This window comes from Musa acuminata, chromosome BXJ1-5 (genome assembly GCF_036884655.1).
Source record: "Musa acuminata AAA Group cultivar baxijiao chromosome BXJ1-5, Cavendish_Baxijiao_AAA, whole genome shotgun sequence".
Classification (NCBI taxonomy): domain Eukaryota; kingdom Viridiplantae; phylum Streptophyta; class Magnoliopsida; order Zingiberales; family Musaceae; genus Musa; species Musa acuminata.
In genome coordinates this window covers 40562858-40578304 of record NC_088331.1, presented here as the reverse complement: position 1 = coordinate 40578304, position 15447 = coordinate 40562858, and the positions used below count along the sequence as shown (strand labels likewise).

Below are 15447 nucleotides of genomic sequence, written 5' to 3'. Positions count from 1 at the left end.
GTATACATAAATACAAAATTTGGAGTTAAATAAGTCATTTTTCACTGATTTGTGTCCTACTCATAAGAATTTGTTTCGAAACCATCAATGGTCAATGGGGTCATAGTTGGGTCAACGGGTCAGATTACAAATTTAATAAAAAATATATATAATATAATTATATAGTCTAATTAGTTTCGATTGTGCGTGTGGCAAGAGCACAACTTTTCCCACAAGGTCCAAATAAATCCACTGAAATCTTGAAGGGGGGTTTGGTCATTTATAGATTGAAACTATACTAGTGAATTAAAGAATAATATAGTTGTAATAGAAAAAATAATAGCATCTCGAACTTATAGATATAAGAAAAAGAAGTCACGGTTTACTATAAATGAAAGAGCCTTCAGATAAATCATGAATCTAGCACATAATAACTGCTAGATATCATATGCGATGATGACCTTCATGCTCCTAAACTATCATATAATAAATATATCACATATACATATACATATACATATATCATATTTAAGAAGGTGAGGCTGTATATTTATGCATCACCATCCAACTTCTTCCATCTCACCAGAGACTTCAAGAATTTCATTACCTGTAAAACAATACAGAGCATGTCAATGGAATTTGTGAATATAATTACTGATATCGAGTAATAAATTTGACCTCAGAAGTGTCTCTTAGAGAATAGACAGCATTGGTTTCTTTCGGTATAGATGACACAAGGATACCGTACCCACGATTACTCTCCCTAAGAACCTGGTATTGAAAATTAAGAAACAAAAAATGATTGGAAATCATATTTCGACTCCATCAATTTATCTAATTTTGTTTGTAAAATTATTTCATATATATACCTCAAATGCATCCTCATCGGTTCGATCATCTCCCACATAGATCGAGAGCACATCCTCGCGATTGCTTAGACCAAGGGATTCCAGAAGGAACTCCACAGCTTTCCCCTTGTTCCAATCAATCACAGGACGGATCTCTAAGACCTACACCATAAACGATTGTCATTCTTCAACAGATTTCTAGCACCTACATCTATCTACAAGCTCATGGTTTCATGAATCAGAGTCACCTTTCGCCCATGGGTCACTCGCAAACGAGGGTAGTCCTTGAGAAGGTTGACCACACGCTGAGCAATCTCAGGCCAAACCTGGAATTACAAGGACCAATATTTTGTTAGGTCTCCTGACAAGAGGTCTCCTGACGCAGCATAACTATGATGATTTAGTTATTTACTTCCTTATTTACGAGACGATAATGTACAGAGACACAGAATTTGTTAGACTCTACTCTGGCACCAACAATGTCCTTGGTTATGTCAACGAGGGAGCTAAAAATCTGTCATCATCAGCTTCAATTGTCATTTAATAGGAACGACTCGAAGTAACAGACGATATCGATGACATACCTCATTGATCATAGGTAGAAACTCGCTAGCAGGCTGGAAGAGATGGACCTCCTTTCCCTGATATGTGTAGGTTGAATCAGTAAACAAGCAAATGATACAATTTTAGCTATAATAATTCAGAAATAGTTTAATTGATCAGGGAAAAAAAGTGTCTTATCCACTGGTAAGCCCTTTTTCAGGTGGTCAGTTTACCTTACGGTGTGGTAAAATGAAGCGTGATTGCTAGATGATAAGCAATGACATACAAAATTAGATTACAAGAAATGACTTGACAATGGGATGCCTTGGACGATAGTGTCCTCTCACCTGCTCATCAGTTGTCATAATGCAATTTGGATGGCCGCCGGTGGAATCAAACTTTCTGACTGGGCACATAATATCCATTCCATGACTACCAGAATAACACAGTCCTGTTAGCTTCACAAATTTGTACACCTGAACAAAATGAGAAATATATGGCACAGGGTGATGATTAGCAGGTCATAAACAAGAGTTGAAAGCATAAACTTCTATTATGTGCATATTATTAATCTCAGAATAAAAAAAACTATGTTCAGTATGATCATAAGAAAGATATATTACCTTCTCACGGGACCTGCCACTTATGATTGCAGTTGGGAAGCACTCAGAAGCATGTTTGACAGCAGAACGCATCTGAAACAAAGTAAATCAATCAAAATGCTGCTCATGCCAAAAAATAAAACGTAGCAGAGAAGACAATAATGTTCAATATAATTAGATGTTCCTAGAACAAGATATTCATCAAAATCTCTAATAAAATAACTAATTTACCGCATTGGACATAATAGCAAGGTCAGGGTTGTCCACAATAGGTGAAAGTGTTCCGTCGTAATCCAAAAATAAAGCTATCTTCTTGCATTTAGCAGAGCTTATAATTTGTTCGAATGATGTTAATGCCGATGGATAGCTCATCTGAAATAGAGTGAACATCATAATAGTATGCCACTTTTGTCATCTTATTAACATGAAACTTACCAGCCATGTATGATATGCCATGTCATTTTCATCAATTGCAGGCTCAGAGATGTAGTCCTTGTTCAGCTGCTTGCGAGGAGGTGATGAAGATTTCATGGCATCTAGCCAACCGTTGGCATGGACATCATCAACCTTACCCAGTATCGCTTTTCTTCTGGGTTTTGTTGAGTACAAGCCAGACGAATATGCCTGTGCCGCTGATGAATATGGTTTTATATTTGAAGGCAAGCCCAATCTCGAATTATTAAGGGGTGCAGGATCAGTAAGAACAGGGGATGAACCATTCTTCTTCAAATCCATTGGATCTAGATTAATAACTCTATAATCTAACAACGCTGGTATGCGATTAACTCAGCATTCAGTTTTTCTTTTCCTTTTCCTTTGTGTTTTTATGCATTCAACCGACCATTTTATCAATAAAAAACCACCTTTTCATTGCCTTTTTGTCACTGCAATTGTGCTTGCAGTCCATCAAGCAGATTCCTCTGAAAAACTGACCGCCAATTAGAGTGAAAAAAAGTATATTTTTCCAAGGAAAAAATCAAATCAGTGTACCTTGTCATTGCCAGAATTGAGAATCATTTATATTAGGCAACCACTCATGAGATCGTGTGAGGATAAAAAGGACCAGGCAACTGCACAAATTGGAAAATTTTAGATGAATTAAAAATGATATTGTTGCTGAGGTAAGCAGCTTCAGATATTTCTGGCTAAAAACCTTGAAACGGAACCATCACTAGGAATAGTATCACCACTAAGACACTCAATATGACAGAAAATTAGAACAAGTGGTTTCACTCAATAAAATAAGAGGAAAAAAGAATGAACAGTGTATAAAAGAATGTTGAAAATAAAATTGATAGGTTTCGTTAACTTTTCATAAACAAGCAGCCAACACCATTGTAAAAGAGATTACCCGTTCTGAGAAGGAACTAGAACCTACCAATGATATTAACATACAATATCCAAATGTGTCATCAGTAACATAGATATTCTTTTGGTCCTCGATTCATCGAAAAATAAAAGCTACCAACACGTCCTCCGTTCATCTATAAATTTGGACTAGATACTAGCAGTGTAATTGAAAAATAATGATATTACAAACTCAGCACATATAATTGTCTTAATATGTAGCATAATATCCATGTTTAAAGAAACCACGTTGAAGTAATGGACATTTGCATTAAACAAATTCTGAAACATAATCCCAATACATGAATTGCATAAAGGTGCCTCCTTATTAGATCACAAATTTAGGCCAGCCAAATTTACAGCAACATATAGACATAAATGCGTTGCCACAACTGTTAGATTCCACACCGACGACAAGAAGGCACTATATTAAATCAGTCCATTTGAACTAGTTAGGTTTCTAGAAGACAGAGGATAGCAACCGCCATTCTATGCAGAATTTACAACTGATGCAGAATTTACATGAAGCAAGATCCAAACATATTTAATAGAATGAGACTGAAGACCAGAGTACAGCAAACAAGACAAGAATGTACCGCTGAGGGAATTCATTGGTTCCGGCCAAACAGTCCCGAGCACTGTATGACAAGCTGCAGACCTACCTAGATTGTACCATTAATCAACCATAGTTGACAAACCAAAGTGCCACTATGCTACGACGTGATGCCAAATGACAACCAACAGCAACTGACAGCATCTTAGTTGCTAAGTTATGTACCACCTCATTCTTTGTTTTCATTTCCGATCTACTGAGATAGCCACGAGATTGTGACGGGACAAGTCACATTCCTTCTTTTACAACACCGTCAGAAAAGTATCTATAACTTCATGTGATTAAACATCATTCTTCACACTGGATGCAACATTTCTTACACTTATGCCGTGCAGAAGAAAAAGCCACAGTCTTATCGTACAAAAAGTAAAAGGAAGATGAAATGTGTTTGAAGCTATCTAAGTTCCTATACAGCGTCCAACACAGTAGACCATCGACCTTTGGTGTAACTCAATAGGATCTATATACACCATTGATTTATTTTCCCTTCAAGAAGATGCCATAAAGCAGATCATCCAATCACGGAACCTATGAAGTTACAGCGGAAAAGGCTACATCTTTTCATTTATTTGAAGGTCAGGTTAGATAAAGGAGGCAGCCGGGCCAAAGTGGAGACTGTGGGATCTCCACCTTTTGTTACTTTCTAAATGTTCAACCCCAAGGATACCTTGAAACAACGGGCAGCGAAGAAAATGAAAATAAACCGGAACACATGACATGCTAACTGCCACGAATGAGTCCGACGCTATGAACCTCATGCACAAAGAGAACACTCGATCCCCAAAATGTCCGACTTGAGAAAACAAACGAAATAATCTCTATGCGCCTCCTCCCGATCCGCAAAACGCGTGTAGATGACATACGACGACTTACGAACCACAAAACAAGCGATCGATTCCACGCGAACAAGGGAAGGAATAACTCGAAGATGGGAAATTTTTACCCCATAGAATATAGCTACTACACATTACAACACTTGAATGAAAAATAGAAGAAGGAAACATGACAGCAAAAGAATCAAAGCATGTCTCAGATCCAAATCTATCACGTTCGACACATCCCAACAGATCCATCAATAAACAAAACGTTGAAGGATCGACGAAGAGAAACAATACGAATCACCTGATGAAGGACAGATAACCGGGAAGATGAGCCTTTCTATTCAGTAGCAGATCATTCGACGCGTTCTTCGTAATGACTGAACAAACCCTAAACGAATCGCAGCCGAGAGAGAGAGGCGAGGAGAAGAGAGAAGAGATGCGCCGCCGGAAGCGGCGCTTTATTTATAGAGGGGGAGAGGACGGCGTGCTTAACAAGGTAACCGAACGGTTCCCGAGATGGAAAAGCCGTCTGTTTACGCCACGAGTTAAGCCACGCACGACGACGTGGTGCACATCGAGCGAGCGAGGGTGAGCGTTGGGACGCCGGGCTTCCCACCACCTTCCTGAACAACTCGTGAGATAAGTCGGATAACGGAGCGTTTCTTATTTAGGAAACAACCCAACCTCAGCTAGAATTTTATAATTCATTAAATGCATTAATTCATTACAAAATAGCAGAGAGGTGTTGGTAATTAGTTAACCCGACTTTATTAAGAAAAGTAAATACATCACTCACCTAAATTAGAGGCCTTGTGATTTGACCATCCGACGTGGTTGGTCCTCGTCCTTTTGATTGCTGTGGGCCGTATGGAGATGCCAGTTCTTTTCAGCTTTTCAGTTGTGATAAATTACTTCTTCCTCGCTGAGCCGTACCCGTCGGTATACCCGCGACATGACTAGAAGAAGAAAAGCTCGACCTCATGGCAACACCGACGTGGCCGAAACCGTGTCGCAGAACAGGTTAAAGCTGAGTGGTCGTTGCGGCGAGTGGGGCCAGCGATGAGCTACGCTCCATAACCGTCGACCACCCGCCCGCGGAGGTCCCGCGGGCACGTGGCGAGCCGGCAGGAGCGGGGCCAGGCGACCCCTGTAGCCACGTGGGATGGAAGTTGACGCGGGGCCCGGCACGCAAGGGTGGGGACCGCGGTCTCGCGTCGCTCTCCGCCGCAGCTGTTCCCCTGCCGCTGTTAGCACGTCATACGTGTCGTCCCGCGAAAGGCGCCTCGTGCAGTGGCGGCACGGTTCCCCCAATCCGGCGGGTCCCGCGTCCAGCTGGCACCGGTCCGGACCTCCGCGGTTGAAATCATGGTACAAAATGAGGTGTTAAACAATACGAGCAGGTGATTTGGTTTGACCGCAATGAAATATTGTTTATAATTTTGACCTACTCGTAAAGCGTGGAGCACGACATGGCCCAACATTGGATGCCGAAAGTTGTAGTCTTCTTCGGCTTCAAGAATTGATGCGAGTGCATCTGCACATCTCTGGGTCAAAGATCGGCATCAATTGGGATTTGAAGCTTTAGGTCAAACTATTTGTTTACAAGGCTGCACACTGTTCACGGGCCACCCGTTGTTCATCAATGCACCATACGAACTCAGCGCCGGTAAATAAATCTCTCTCTCTCTCTCTCTCTCTCTCTCTCTAGCATCGACTTGTCCCATGGTGGTTTACGCGACAAGAAACGCATATGAGACGTGAAGTGTGATTCGAGGGTTGATGGTTATACAGAGAACGAGATAGGGATACAAGACATCATACCATACATACATGTGTCTCGACAGCTCATTGTTGGCAGAATCAATTATTATTTTTCTGTTGATTTCTAGTGTTTGGGACACGATCGATAATATATCGTTCGAAATTATATTATTTAAACCAAAATAATTTGATGCTGAATCAGCTAATAACCCTCCCCGATGTTGTTTAATCCTGAATCGAGCACTGCGGGAGTAGTCAACATCGTTGCATTCATTGTAGAGAGAGAAGTGCAAGAAGCATACGTTTGCGTATAATAAGGTCAACGTCAAGGTAATGGACGAGCGGTTCTATGGGTGATGCCACACGTGTGAAATTATATCAATTAGATCAAATATGATAGCACCACTTGGAGACGAAAAAATTAATAGAAGTGGTAGAAAGTTAGGTAGCTCTATGTCCAAGTCGCCACTGTTATTTTAATGTAGCTTCATCAATTTGTGGGCCATCATCACACATGTTGTGCTGCAAAGTGAATCAAAAAATGGTTAGGGTTAATGTCAATAGAAATTGGACAACACCCGACTATTATTGCTATTCTTAATTATACTTTCAAATTTTATATAATATTTTTATAGAATTACAGTACTTTAATTCAGTAACTAAACCAAGTCATAATATTTTTTTTTTCTCTTTTACTTAATTTGAACTTTGTCTATATCTTTTTAAAGAGTTATAACTTTTATATTTGTTCTTTTCTAAGAAAGGGTGAATTATAGTGTTTCTCGTTACTGAACCAAGACGGGATAACTTTGTCCAAAAGTTTGATGAATTAAAAACCTATGATTTCATTCAAAACTATTATCATCTGTCTTCACTGAGCTCGCATTAGCTCATGTGTAGCCCACATTATTTGGATGTCAAGGTGAAACAAGTCCAAAGCAGTATAACTCGTCAATGGATGGGCAAAAAGTCAACATCCATCCCTCTCAATTCTCCAATTAATGTACATATGTATATATTTACATTAGCGATGCATGTTAAGAACCAAAACACGAGGACTAAACAAATGGCTTGTCCTTGTCACCCTCTTCCTTCACTGATACGTTCTGCGGCTGTCTCTATGCTCTCGCTGCTGTCGGTGCTATCTGTATGTCTCTTTCTGGGGAATCATAGAGAAAACTAGGGAGAAAAAGTTGAGGGGTCTCTTTCTGGGGAACTGAGCGGGTACGGGTTGGCTGATCCACGAGGACTTGTTCGGTGGGGCCTGCCTCAATGGCACTCACCGCTCTCGGCGAGTCCCACCGATACTTGCGCCGGGTATTAAAAAAGCAACAACGGACACCAGCTTTTGTACCCGTCCATGCCGCAAGTACGCCGTCGACGCACATGCAAGAATGACACGGCTTGAGTCACGACATCTATGCTTCGCTGCCGTTCCTTTATTCTGGCCTCGGAGCGTCTTCTCCATGGAACCCGCGATGATGGAGGCGAGGTGAGACTGCAAACAAGTAGAGGAGTACTTGTAAATATTTACAGTAATTGGTTGGGAAATGAATCATATATGTAAAGAAATCATGCATATTGGAATAAATAGATTCATCGTAGCTCTTCACCCGAGACAATTTTGATAGCAAAAAGGGTCTCTAAATGAAGAACTTTGCAGACGCATTTCATCGAATGGTTTGCCTAACACGCAAGAGTAAATGGTTTGCCAACCTCTCACGGTCACTGCCAACTCGGGGAGGAGTCAGCCAGCACATGCGAACAAGAAGCGCCACCGATACAAGAGTTTAGCTGTCTCACCGTGTGATATGTAGCACATCGATTAGATTATTGTCTCTGTCTGCCATGTTTACGACGCATAATTTGCATGCCAAGCTGACACAGCTCGGTTCACGGAAGAATCTATTATTATTTTTGTCTCAAGTGTGGTGATTTCTTTTCCTAACAAGGGATTAGGAGTTTAGTTAGCTCAGCTTGTAGCACTAGCAAACAAGATGAGATACAACAATTCTTACAATGAGGAGATGTCAGATCTTGGAAGACGAAAGGCTTTTGTCCTGAGAGAAAAGAAGCTGCAGTAAATCGTTGGCTTCCCTTAGGATTACAACAAACGCTAAGTTCCCATAGATAAGTTAGTAGGGGAGCATTGTATCATTATGGAAGAGGAGTAGCATGTCCTCTTTTTCCTTTTCTTTTAGTTCTGAGGAAAGCATGTCCTTCTATGTCAGCAATGGACAAAAAACGAAGTACTAAGAGCTACGTTAAGATCAGGAGTCCATGAGGCTTGTGATTGCACGTACCACTCATTGAATGTACAAACCATTAACTTTGAATGAAAAGACAAAGCAGTGGATGACATGACCTGAGAGTTACATGTGGAATCCCATCTAATATGACATGCATAACTCAAAGCTTTGTCTCCGAGCAGTACAACTAGACGAACAAATGGAAATATATAGATATGAGATGATCAATCTACTCTAAGCAGTCACCTAAATAATTGTTAGAATCGTTTGTTGTTGCACGATATTCACATAGCAACCTTCAAACTTTTAACGCGATCAACCTGTTCGACCAAATGGAGATTGGTAAAAGCTGGATCATGTGTCAGCAGTGACAACGATAGCTTGATAATTTATGGCAAAGTACAGATACGTAAACATGGTGATGCTGTTAACACTCGTGTGTTTTCACTGTCTGCTTAGAACTTGTGAGAAGCATCGGTAGTATATCTCCCATTATTCAAGCTTCATCAATCAGGTCCAACGAAGATGGCTTGTTACAGTATGAGAAAGCAGTTGTCGTTGTATCTCAACAGTGCTATTTATTTGACTGATAAAAAAAAAATGACTCTTGTATTTTTTTTTTCTCTCAGAAAAAGAGAGACGTGATGATGAAAGTGTAAGCATAAAATTAGAATCATATTATTATATGAAATAAATTTAGTGTTAAAATTTAAAATTAAATAACAATATATCTATATTAGGATGTATATCTTTTCACATCATTGTGAATATCTTTATTTAATTCTTAAAATATGTTTTGTAGTTTCATTCTTAGAAAGCAGCAATAGTGATATCAAAAGAGTATTAGATTCATCTTCTCCGTTCGTCCTATCCTTTAGAATATAGACTAAAATAAAATAAAAATAGATCAATAATCTTGATCGTATCGTACTCCCTAAGAGACTTTATCTATTTATAAATAAGAGCAAAGAGTTTAAGATAAGTGATTATAAGAGTTCTTTTTATTAAGATCATTTTCTAAGAAATCCGATCATAAGTGGACTTCCTTTTTATTAGTTGATAATCATAATCAGAATTTAATAAAAAATATAATATATCTTATCTAATTAAATAGGGCTACATAGTCTAACATTCTTTTACCTAGCCCATTAATTGATAAAATATAAAAAAATTAAAATAAATAAAATAAAATAAAATTTTATTTAAAAATATTTTTTCTTATTATGTTCTAAAATTTTTTAAAAGTATTTTATACATGACCATAAATCTTAAAACAAGTCATAAGTTTAATAAGTATAATAATATTTATTAAGTTCGATTACCAATGTGAGTTATAGCAATTGTATGTCATCGATGACATACTTCATTTCATTTACTATAACACTATTAGTCTTTCCTAATGTAATAGATAATGACCTTTATAATTTATCTTATTAAAATAATCTTATTCTTGTATTCAACTATAATATACATATACATAAATATAATCATAATATAAAAAAAACTTTAATTAAGTAAAAATATATATTAATAATAATATCCGCTTAAATATGTATTATCATATTTTTATGAGTTTCTCACTAGCTATATTCTAAAAACATATTTTTTAAATATTTTGGGCTATAAAGTTTTAGTAAATTTATCAATAAACATCAAAGTGATACTTAGATTCACAAATGATACTTATTATTTATAGACTTTTTCTATAATTACTAAATATTTTATCTCAATATACTTAGAACTACTAGAGCACTTATCATTCTAAAAAAAAAAATTATTATGGTATTATCACAAAATATTTTTAAAAGGGTGACAATTAAGTCGATTATACTAAACCCTGAGATGAAATTTCACAAACATAAAACTTGATTTATGACCTTAAAGTATTTCATAAATTTAGCTTATATTGTTGATGATTTAATAAATAATTAGTTTATACTCTTTTAAAAAAGTTTCTTCTCCAACACACGTAAATATAAATCTTGAAGTGGACTTCCTATCATTGAGGTAATTTACAAAATCAATGGATATCCTATCACTTCTATAATATCCTTCACTTTTGTAATATCCTTTATTTTTAAATTATTTATAATATTTATTATTTATTATTTTTTCAATAAGAATTTTTTTAATAATTTTTTATATTAAATAATTTTATATTAGAAGTTTAGTGCTAAGGACCTAATTATTATTAGGAAATCTGGGATAGCATCACATGCATAGTGGAAAAATAAAAAAAATCTTAGAATTTTTCATAGAAAAAGTTTCTTGTCGTCGTGTGAGGATTGGTGCGCAAAAATCCGCAAAACCGAAAACTACGTGTACGTAAAAGATATATTACCTAGGGAGAATGTATATCCTTGAAAACTTATAGATCTATGGGAGAGGATGAAGGAGGTCAACTGTACTCCTCTCTAGCGATGATCCACACGATAGACGTTGCGAAGACTTCTCAAATTGTTGCACAATCCTCTTTTCCACACGCACAATATGATTAAGAAGGGGTTGACCCTTTTTGCTGTCCACACTCCCCAAACTCGGGCTATTGGCTGAGGAGGAGAGGGAGAGAGGAGTATAGGAGGTGGTAGCCAAAAAGGGTCTAACCTATAGCACTTTTGGTTCCATCTTATTCACAAAGGTCCCTATCAACTAAACCATAATGGATCTTATCTTATTAGGTACTCTATCTCCATCAAACTACCCAAGCCTCTTAGATTAGTGAATCTCTATCCAATAAACTCTTATTAACTCTTTTTGGATCTTATCCTTAAGATCCAATAATTCAAGGGCTTATTATATATTCAATAAGATAAGGGCTCCAACGGATATCTCATATATGAACCTCTACTCGTCGCAACACCTACAATATGTATGTGACCCTCTAGGCCTAATATCAAGTTAGTCATGAGTCATACTTGTCAGAACTCTTTCTTACTTATTGAATTATTATCTGTATAATAATTCATTCAACTCATCGACTATGAACGTACTAAGCCACTATGTCATAGTCCCAAAATGATACATGAGAATCTAATCCATTGGTCTTGTCTATCTTCAGTTACCAAATATATATTCCATTATCCATCTAATATCCCAGAGATCATATACCGAGCATGGTGCTGTCAAACCCATATAGTTTTTATTCGAATCTCGCTCTAATCAGATTCTCCAAGAGAACTTTTTTTCTCTCAATCCGAATGACCCTGGCTAGATATTTATTTAACTAAGAATATATAGGATATTCTCTCATGAAAATAAAAGCGGATGATCCTCTATCGACACACAATTACTCTCGTAAGGTTGGCTGTCACTCTCGATGACCAGTTGTGCTAGATTTGAAACTTCAAAACCTAAAAGTTTGGTATCAAAGAGTGGATTACTCATATAGGACATCCTTGGTGTATCAAGTATAAGGATCAGATACACTACTGGAACGAAAGAATCGCTATCTGACAATGATATATCATCAACCATCCAACGTTATATGAGCGGATCGATTAGTGAACTAATTATCTAATGAGCACCTGTATCTCTAGTACCCCCATACGAGCAACCAGCTGCCTCCATCATATAAATGAGTATACGTCACACCAGTCTATCCAGTTATCTCGATATCCTTCTCGAGTAATCTACGATCAAGATTTTTAGGGTCTATGTTTAAAGGTAAATCGGTCTCATTATTGTGATCTCATCATGATCCGATTTTTATTATATAGATTCATATCCATTACAATATATGCAATATATAATATAAAGTAAGAAAATATCAATAATAATAATAAGCAAAAAAACTACGTAGTATGCCAAATGTGCTATCACTCACGTGATTGGCTTGTAAGGCACATATGACTAGTAATTCTAAAATTTAAAATTTAAATATAATTTATAGAAGATTCACATTAATTTAGTTAAGATTTAGTTAAACAAAAGTGAGAAAGGGGAGGGCATGTGTAGCTAACTAAATTAAGAAGTAGTGTGTCACTCATACTTGTTATATTTTTGAGACTTATGACCTGTTTAAATTGCATGCTTATCATATTTTGTGTTAGCTAAATCTAAATAATTAAAGAAGAAAAATGAGAAAATTTAACAAATTAGAATCTTGTTGTAACCTATCTTAGAAAAGTTATTGATAGAAATAATCTTTTGATTTTTTTATGAATCTATGATGATATCAGATAGTCCTTCTGTTGATTATCAGAATTCTAGAGACTATGTTAAATGTGATGCAATAATAATTTCAACAAATAAGAAATGATAAAGTAAGAACATTAAATCAGAATAGATTGGGAATAAAACAATTTAAGGAGCTAAGTTGTTCCTATTTCAATAATGAAGCTAATCCAATAGTGGTAGAATAATGAATGATAAAATGGATAATGTATTAAATTATTCTAATGATCAGAAGCTTTTTTTACCACCTTTATATTTGAAAGAGAGGTTGAATACTAGTGGAGAATAATTAAGAGAATTTTTAAAGTCATATTGAAGCCTATCACTAGGGTACTCTTAAAAAGGTTTAATAATAATTATTTTCCATATTGCATCAAAGATAAGAAAAAATAGAGTTCTTAAATATTATCTAAAGAAATTTAACATAGCACAATATGAAGCTAAATTCATTAAACTTTTCAGATTTACTACTCATATGACTAATAATGAATCTAGAAATTTAAAAAGATTTGAAAGAAGAATAAGATCAATGATAAGTCAGTCAATATCAACTTTAAAGCTCCAACCATATGTTGATATGATTGATAGAGTTACGATAATCAAAAAAGTTATTGAGGATATTTAGAATATTAGGGACAAATAATAGCAATATCAAGTTCACAAACAACAAAAATAAGAGAGAATGAATCAAAATTTGATAACAATAGGGTTAAGATATCTAAATTTGAAAAGAAAAAGCCACAACAAAAGATTCAATCATGTAGTGCTAGAGTTTTACATATTAAATTATAACTAGCATATCGATAGAAGCACAAATTACATATATATATATATATATATATATATATATATATATATATATATATATATATATATATATATATATATATATATAAGATTAGTCAAAATTAAAATTGACTAAAGCCAAAAATTGGTTAAAATTTGACTTCCCCCAAATTCAATCAAATTGACCATCTTTAAAAACTCAAAATAGATCTTTGACCAAGTTAGCATTGGTCAAGCGATCAAAAATTAAGTTGACCAACTCCAAAAATATCAAAGATCAATCGTTGCCCTAATTTTGGTCAACATAGGATTTTGACCAATCTTAGGTCAAAATTATAGGAATAGCTTGTCAAAACTTAAGGGTGAACGAAAAATAAAAAAGGTACTTGACCAATTAGATCAAAGTGTGCATATGAACAACACGCTCTTGTGCCTCTTCTTTTATAGGTTTTTTCACTATGGCCCATTATCGATTCGTTGACTACCACCATCGGATGATACACTCAATCATAAGGGCACTTGTGAACCTCTTTCTTGGATTGGTGGCATCCTTACAATTGTCGACACCATCGTCTAAGTGCCCAACCACCATCAAGCGTAGCCACTCAATGACACCAAATAGGACTATTGCCCTATTGCACAGTTATCGCACCACCGATCGTTACCTTTGCTGAGGGACCGCTTTGTCATGACATCACAATAGCTTCTCTGCTTGTCGCAGCTATCACCTACACCTACATGGATGTCTTCTACATTATAACAGTCACTTACTGTGCAGCGTTTCCAGTGCTTTCGCCAGCCACTTGCGCCACCCTCCATAGAGTCACTATATGTAGTAGCAACCTTTAACTACCTTGGTCTTGTGCACCTGAGTGCAACCACCTTCAGTCGCAATAGTGCATACGACATCTAGCAACACTACACCCCCTTGTATCTACCTATAGTAGCCACGACTTTTCATCACCACACTAAACATTATGAGACCATCACCCTCGATAATTGCCAAAACCATCATGAATCGACGCTAGCGATCGAGATTCTATGATTGTAACCGCTTACGATGCCATCGATAGTAATCCACGATACCATTTGCATGGGTAAGGAAATCTTCATCGCCCACAAGTGAATGACTAAGATTAACTAGATAAACAACAGATTAAATCATATTTCACAAGTGAAAGGCGATAATACAAATAGATCTAAACTTTTATGATATAAGGTATTTATTTTTAAAACAATATGCTACGATGCTAATTATAAGCATAAAATCATAATCATATTATTATACAAAATAAATTTAATATCATAATCTAAAATCAAATAGTAATAGAACAAGATTAGGATGCATACCTTTTAATGCCGTTTAGAATATCTTTATTTGATTCGTAAAATATACTTCATAGTTTGATATGCAAAGAGAATTAAACTTATATTCTTCTCTTTTTCTATCATTCATACAGTTGCTATGCTATGAACGATGAAATAAGAACTAAAAAAAATTGAGAATAAATAAATAATGTCAATCGTGTCTATGGTAGTCAAAAAAATCTTATTTATTTATAAGTAGAAACAAAGGATTTATGATAAGTAATCTATCGAGGAATCCGATCGTATATAAATTTTTTATTGATCGATAATCGTAATTAAACTTTAATTAAAATTATAATATATTTTTATTTAATTAAATAATCCATATAAGCTAAAAGACGACCTATAAGGATGATA

At 35.9% G+C, this 15447-nt stretch overlaps 1 protein-coding gene across 3 annotated transcripts; it reads right to left on the bottom strand.

Annotated features, from left to right (window-relative positions):
* Positions 1-339: 339 nt before the first annotated feature.
* Positions 340-5247, bottom strand: LOC135674296 (probable trehalose-phosphate phosphatase 2). 3 transcript variants are annotated; one of them, XM_065184008.1, is made up of 12 exons: positions 5055-5227; positions 2963-3042; positions 2408-2892; positions 2204-2344; positions 1994-2065; positions 1718-1846; positions 1412-1468; positions 1240-1341; positions 1076-1153; positions 849-989; positions 658-750; positions 340-586 (listed from the first exon to the last, which is right to left on the bottom strand). In XM_065184008.1, exons 3-12 carry the CDS (start codon positions 2705-2707, stop codon positions 530-532), a joined length of 1170 nt encoding a protein of 389 aa, XP_065040080.1. In that variant the 5' UTR covers positions 2708-2892; positions 2963-3042; positions 5055-5227; the 3' UTR covers positions 340-529. The 3 variants fall into 3 exon arrangements, with proteins under 3 accessions (XP_065040080.1, XP_065040082.1, XP_065040081.1); XM_065184010.1 differs by lacking the exon at positions 2204-2344 and having other exon boundaries at positions 5055-5247; XM_065184009.1 differs by lacking the exon at positions 1240-1341 and having other exon boundaries at positions 5055-5229.
* Positions 5248-15447: the final 10200 nt, after the last annotated feature.

Coding starts and splice junctions, on each gene's coding strand:
- LOC135674296 (XM_065184008.1), bottom strand. CDS start 2,707: ATGGATTTGAAGAAGAATGGTTCATCCCCTGTTCTTACTGATCCTGCA. Junction 1,342..1,411: donor TTCTACCTATGATCAATGAG/GTATGTCATCGA, acceptor TGATGATGACAG/ATTTTTAGCTCCCTCGTTGA. Junction 1,154..1,239: donor ATCGTCTCGTAAATAAGGAA/GTAAATAACTAA, acceptor TTGTAATTCCAG/GTTTGGCCTGAGATTGCTCA.